The sequence below is a fragment of the Cucurbita moschata genome, unplaced genomic scaffold (assembly GCF_002738365.1).
Source record: "Cucurbita moschata cultivar Rifu unplaced genomic scaffold, Cmos_1.0 Cmo_Scf00024, whole genome shotgun sequence".
Taxonomy (NCBI): domain Eukaryota; kingdom Viridiplantae; phylum Streptophyta; class Magnoliopsida; order Cucurbitales; family Cucurbitaceae; genus Cucurbita; species Cucurbita moschata.
Window position 1 is genome coordinate 2834023 of NW_019268540.1, and position 6000 is coordinate 2840022.

General features: G+C 36.8%; 2 protein-coding genes across 3 annotated transcripts; both read left to right on the plus strand.

Annotated features, from left to right (window-relative positions):
* The first annotated feature begins 1056 nt into the window (after nt 1-1056).
* LOC111461235 lies at nt 1057-2946 on the plus strand. 2 transcript variants are annotated; one of them, XR_002713541.1, is made up of 2 exons: nt 1057-2040; nt 2684-2946. XR_002713541.1 is itself a non-coding variant. In XM_023104755.1 (1 exon), exon 1 carries the CDS (start codon nt 1173-1175, stop codon nt 1980-1982), a length of 810 nt encoding a protein of 269 aa, XP_022960523.1. In that variant the 5' UTR covers nt 1057-1172; the 3' UTR covers nt 1983-2296. The 2 variants fall into 2 exon arrangements, 1 of the variants encoding a protein (XP_022960523.1); XM_023104755.1 differs by lacking the exon at nt 2684-2946 and having other exon boundaries at nt 1057-2296.
* Nucleotides 2947-4001: 1055 nt separating this feature from the next.
* LOC111461239 (probable cytochrome c oxidase subunit 5C-3) lies at nt 4002-5884 on the plus strand. Its single transcript, XM_023104759.1, has 2 exons — nt 4002-4102; nt 5382-5884. Exon 2 carries the CDS (start codon nt 5414-5416, stop codon nt 5606-5608), a length of 195 nt encoding a protein of 64 aa, XP_022960527.1. The 5' UTR covers nt 4002-4102; nt 5382-5413; the 3' UTR covers nt 5609-5884.
* Nucleotides 5885-6000: the final 116 nt, after the last annotated feature.

Below are 6000 nucleotides of genomic sequence, written 5' to 3' on the forward strand. Positions count from 1 at the left end.
CTATTGATATGAGACATTTTGGGGAAGCCCAAAGCAAAGCCACGAGAACTTATGCTCAAACTCTTCATTGGTACGAGACTTTTTGGAGAAATCCAAAGCAAAGCCAAGAGAGTTTATACTCAAAAGTTATACTCAAGGTAGATAATATCATATCATTGCGAAAGGTCGTGTTCATCGACAGCACCTGAGCGACAGCCTGACTTTCCAGGCAAGTAAATTAGCTTGCTTGTTTTAGTTCTACTTTATCCATTGCTGTCTGTTGGTAGCAAGAATCTAGTAAGTCCTTTTCATTATTCAACTTTCTTTTTTCTTTTTAGTTAAATTCTATTATTATTATTAGTTTTAATCTCATTTATAAGCTTGATTTTCAAAAATAAAAGATAAAATGATTATGAAATAAGGTATATTCTTTTAATTCAATCTTTCTTAGCCAAACAAAAATAATAAATCAAGCTTATAACCTTTATAAACTTAATTTTAATATATATATATATATATATATATATATTTGATTGCTTCAGAAGGACGGCTATGATAATTAAAACATTAATTAATATTTGCACTTAAACTAAGGACAGCTAACCATATTATGTAACAAAATTAATAATAACAATAATAAAAGTAACCACTTATTAATTATTCCATAAAGAAATGCGAAGAATAATTGTTGTAAGAAATTTAAAAATAATTTAATTATGACAAATTGAAGTATATGCTAAGACATGACGAGTTTGGATTAATTAGATAATGGGGACAGCCTTTGACCTTATTTTAATATCATTTATACGCTACCAAAACTCTCATGCATGCAATTTTTAAATTAATTATCTGTATTTTATCATGGAATATGATCATCTCTAATATCGATATCTTATGTGATATCTAAGTCAATTATATTCTAAGAGGTAAACTATACTCTATTTTGTATTAATTAATTACTAGGGACATAAAAATTTTAATGAAATAATCTCAATAATTTGTCAAAACCATAATATTAATAATTAATCAAAGCATAAAATATTAATATAAATACAACTTATATTATATTACACGTCATTGCCAATTGCCAACCCATTCGAAATTCTGGACGTGGCCGCCACTCAACGTTTACCTTCTTCGTTCTCCTTATTTACATTCTCAGATTCTTCACTTCATTCTGCAACTTCCGAGCTATGGCTATGGCGTCCCAAGAATGGCCGCGAAACGTCAATCTCATCTTCAAGAAATTCTTGCATCTTCTCACTGTCACTCTCCTCAGCCTCTCGCTTCCACTTTCATTTCTTCTCTTTTGCAGGCTCGCTCGTTCTCAGTATCTACAGGCTTTTCTTTCTCCGTCAACGCCTCTTACTTCTTCTTTCGTTGCATATGCTGACCGAGTTCTACTTTTGGTTCTTATTTCTCTCATCGCCATAGCTGCTTTTCTCGATAACTTGCTTGGTAAATCGATTCTTCCGGCGAGACCGTCTGGCCTGAGCGCGGCTTGGATCGGTCTATGTGCGTTACAGGTCGGTATGGCGTTGGGAATGGACGAGGGATTGGCGATTGCTATCGACGCCTCGAGCATAGGATTTCGGAGAAATTTGTGGTGCCGGTTGATGTTTTTCTTAGGGTTGCATACGGCGATGATTCATTGGTCGAAGGCGGCGGTGAAGCCGGTGGTGGACGATACCGTTTTCGGAACGCCTGTGGAGGAGAGTTGGAGTGAAAGAATCGCCATGGCGGTGAGCTTTGGGGGATTATGGTGGTGGAGGTTGAGAGATGAAGCTGAATCTCCGGCGATTGCTGCGGAAAGCAAGATGGAGCTTCTTATCGACCTAACTATGGTGGATTTCGCCGGTTGGGCTCTCTATTACCTCATTATCGCAATCGGATTCGTTAAAACTTCGAGAATCTTTGTTTGGTTTCTGAAATTTATCCTTCGCGAGAGGAAGGAGGAAAGTTCTTCCCAATTCTCCCAATCCAAACGGATTGAAGTCGTCTGAGATTAAGCCTCTTCTGTAACTATTGATTTCTCCTATTTGAGTTATTTCATTTTTATGGGTAAATCTCTCTCCATTTGAATTCTAGGAAGATAAATGTTACTGCAATTTTCAACTATTCCATTGATCATTGCTCTGACTTATTCCCTTTCGCATGTAATCTCTGTGCAGCCATTGAAGATGGTTGTGGAGGTTTCCAGCGCCGAGAGATTGTAATATTATTATATCTCTACAATTTGTAATCATTCTGATAAAGAAAAGAGCCAACAATAAGTCATCTCTGTTCCTTGTTTGTTCTTATGGCTTCAATTTCAACATTTTTTTGGTTGTCTGGTTAGAAAATGACAAGAAGAAAGCCTGTAGAGTTGAGATCATTGACTCACCAACTTGTTTGGTTATTTATGGACTCTGGTTCTTGATCTTTTCTTTAAGACTTGTTTGGGACTATTGATTATAGTAGAATAATCCATAGGGATAGAAACAGATTTAGAGTAGATTTTTGGTTGTTTTGTTTAGAGAAATCTCTGCTGTCACTGAGCATAGAACACTCAATCAGCTTGATCTAAAACTGAATGTTTATTGTTTTGTTTAGAGAAACCTCTGCAGTGACATCGAGCATAGGTTTATTTATCAGCTTCCTTTTGCTCTTAAATGGCCGATGGGGTTTTTTTTTCCTCTAACCATTTGATTTCAATGTCTTGCAGGCAGGAGGTTTCTACCCCCTCTAATGGCAGCCAGGAGAAGCAGGGGACTGAACTCAGATGCAAAGAAGACGATTCTCTTTAGAATGGAAGTGTTTGGAGATTTCAACCTCTATGAACAGAACATTTCCAAGATTGGAGATCAAGCAAACTGTCAACAATCCTCCTTAGATTGTTTAATTCTCGATCAATTGCTGTTCGGTAATGACTTATCATAATATTTCTTACAAGGGTGGAAATCTCCCCTAACAGAACATTTTAAAAATTTTAAAGGGAAGTCGAAAGAGAAAGAGGACAATATTGACTACCGGTGGGCTTGGACTGTTACAAATGGTATCAGAACCAGTTACCGGACAGTGTGCAAGCGAGGATGCTTTGCTCCCAGGGGTGGATTGTGTTTTTTGTAAGGTGTGGAAACTTATACCTAACAGGCGGTTTTAAAAACATTGAGGGAAGTCGAGAAAGTACAAAAAAGAAAATATCTACTAACAGTGGGCATAGGGTGTAACAGATATGGCCGTAGAATCTATTAATTTCGACTCCAGTTTACAAGTTTTGAATACATGTTTAGAGCTTTGCAGCTGCTAAATAGCTACGACACCAAAGTCAAGAGAATGAAGGTGACAAATCTTGACCAAAGAAGCAGGGTTTTAGATGAAAGTCTCACATAGGCTAATTTAGGGAATGTTCATTGTTTTATAATCAAAGAATACTCTCTCCGTTAGTATGAAGCTTCTCGGGAAGCTCAAAGCAAAGTCACGAGAGCTTATGTTCAAAGCGGATAATATCATACTATTGTGGAGAGTTGACTTCATCTAACACAGTGAAACCGCCACTACTTCATAAGACAACAATGAAAGATCCAAGTCTCATGTGGTGCAGGGATTGAAAACGTCCTTGCATGAGAAGGCAACGATCGAGTTTCGAGGAGTATGAAGATTGAGGTGTGGAGGAGGGCGTTTTTTTTGGAAAGAGAAGGAGTTAGAACGATTTTTAATTATGTATTTGACATGTCTCTAAAATTTAAAACTTAGTTGAAAGGACATAAATACATTACATACAATCTCAAATATTTATATAATAATTTATAAAAATTAATCTCGTGTCCAATTTGAAAGTTAACAGGGTTATTAAATATTTTACCGGAATGTTTAACCGACTAAACATGTAATTTACCATCTCGAGTAAAAAAACAAATTTTATAATTTAACCCCTCGATAAAAACAAAATTTATAGTTTAACCCCTAAAGAAAACTAATTTAATACGTTTACCCCAAACAAACGGTGCGTTGACGTGTTCAAGTGGACCCCACTCTCCCCGATAGGCAAAGCCCAAATAAAGACTCGAGCCAAGGCAGCAACCCGAAGACCGTAACACAGTTTCCATTATCCGGCGTCATCCAATCGCTTCGATCTCCTCTGGTAAACGAAACAAACCCTAGCTTCTCTTCTCGATTCACTCTTCTCTTTGATGTTTCGATCGTTTCTTCACCTGTTTTTCTTATCCAATCTTTGCTTTACGATTCCATGGTTTAATTTCATCTGATTATGCGTATGTTGAATCAATGCGTTGCTTTTTGTTTGTTGACATGGTGATTTCTATTCTTTCTGGTTTGGATTTTTTGGATCTGGAATTGATATGGTATCGGCGCGAGGACTGGTTTTATACTATTTGTTTCTTTTCCGGCAAAACCTAATTTGATATTCGTATTTAGATTTGAGAAATTGCGAAGGCTTATTGGGTTGTTTGAATGGAATTCTTGGGTGTTGCCTTCGTAATAGAGCCCCTTATTTTTTCTGGATGATTTGGAGTTTGGAATGGAGAATCGTTATTCACTAGTAACTAATTTATGCATTTTCTGTGTGCTGAAGCCTGCTCTAGGGTTCATCGTTATGTATGTGTTTCTTTAGCATATAGAAATGCATGTGTTGTTGGAATAGATGACATACAATAGAGAAAGGGGAGGATGAGGAATTCAATCCATAACTCTAAGAGGCTAGTAGTTTACCAGGACATACTTAATCATATCAATAAAGATAGATGCAGAATTCTGTTGAATAAGATGGCCGGGCCATCATCCGTTGTTGCTCTTTTTTCGTTTCCCATAGGATCGAAATCAAATGAGTTCCCATGAGGGATTACATCGTTCGATGGTGGACGAAGCTTTGTTTCATCCTCCTTTCAAAGATAAGGGAGTGTCTTGCAGATGACAGCCTTTTTTTTTTTGGATATTTTGTAGCCCCATTTGACTTGAGAGAAATAGAATGATTTTCGGGGGGTGAATATTTGTCGGGCGGAGGAGGAGGGTCTTTAGCGAGGTCCATGGCCCCCTTTGGGTTTTTTATCACTAGAAAATTTTATAAATTCTTATTTTGAATCATTGAAGCCCTTTTTTAGAGACTTTTGCCATGAACTCCCTTTGTCTTGTGCTAATTTGTTTTGGGTATGCTCACATGTATTTTCTTTCATTTTTCTCCATAAATGAATCCTTTCTTCCTTCCCTTCCTTTCTGAAGTAAGGAGAGTTGTTCTTGCTTCTTGAAGGATGAAAGTCTTCATTGAACTTGCCCTTGTCCTTTGCAAATAGTTCTGAACTATGTTGTTGTGCTTCCATGGGCTAATATTGTGTATGAAATTAGAAAAGATTATATGGTTAGGTCTACTTGTTCTTATAATTGTTTGTGTTCGATCTCTCGGGCAGATTTTCGTACCGTTTTTGAACAAGAAAAACAAATGGCTGCTGGTAAGGTGGCTCATGTCACACTTAAAGGACCGAGTGTCGTCAAGGAGATATTGACAGCAATGGGTGTTGCTCTGTTTGCTGGTAGCTTTTGGAAAATGCATCAATGGAATGAGCAGAGGAAAGTGAGAGCTTTCTACGATCTACTGGAGAAGGGTGAGATCGGTGTCGTTGTCGATGAAGAATAGATAGATCGTTCAATCTATCATGATCTTGTGGAACACATTGGTCAACATGTTTAGTATTTGCTCTTGGATTAGAGATATAACATGCTTATGTTTTGCAACAATTTCTGCAAATAAGACATGAGGGAGGGAGACTGATTTTTCTGGACTTCTCGTGATCTATTATGCGACTGTGCATCACATTCAACTTTTTCCTCACCAGAGCTGACAAGCCTCAGTCCCATCCCCTATTGCTTGGTTTCCTCAATAAACAGGACAACTTGTGAGTTTTATGAACAACATATAACACTTTTTTATGATTTTTCCTTTGGATTATTTGACTTGGTAAAATGAACTCAAGTTTTTTTTTTTTTTTTTTTTTTTTTTTTTTTTTTTTTTTTTTTTTTTTTTTTTTT

Excerpts from the sequence above, each read along its gene's own strand:
- LOC111461235 (XM_023104755.1), top strand. The coding sequence starts at position 1,173 with ATGGCTATGGCGTCCCAAGAATGGCCGCGAAACGTCAATCTCATCTTC.
- LOC111461239 (XM_023104759.1), top strand. The coding sequence starts at position 5,414 with ATGGCTGCTGGTAAGGTGGCTCATGTCACACTTAAAGGACCGAGTGTC.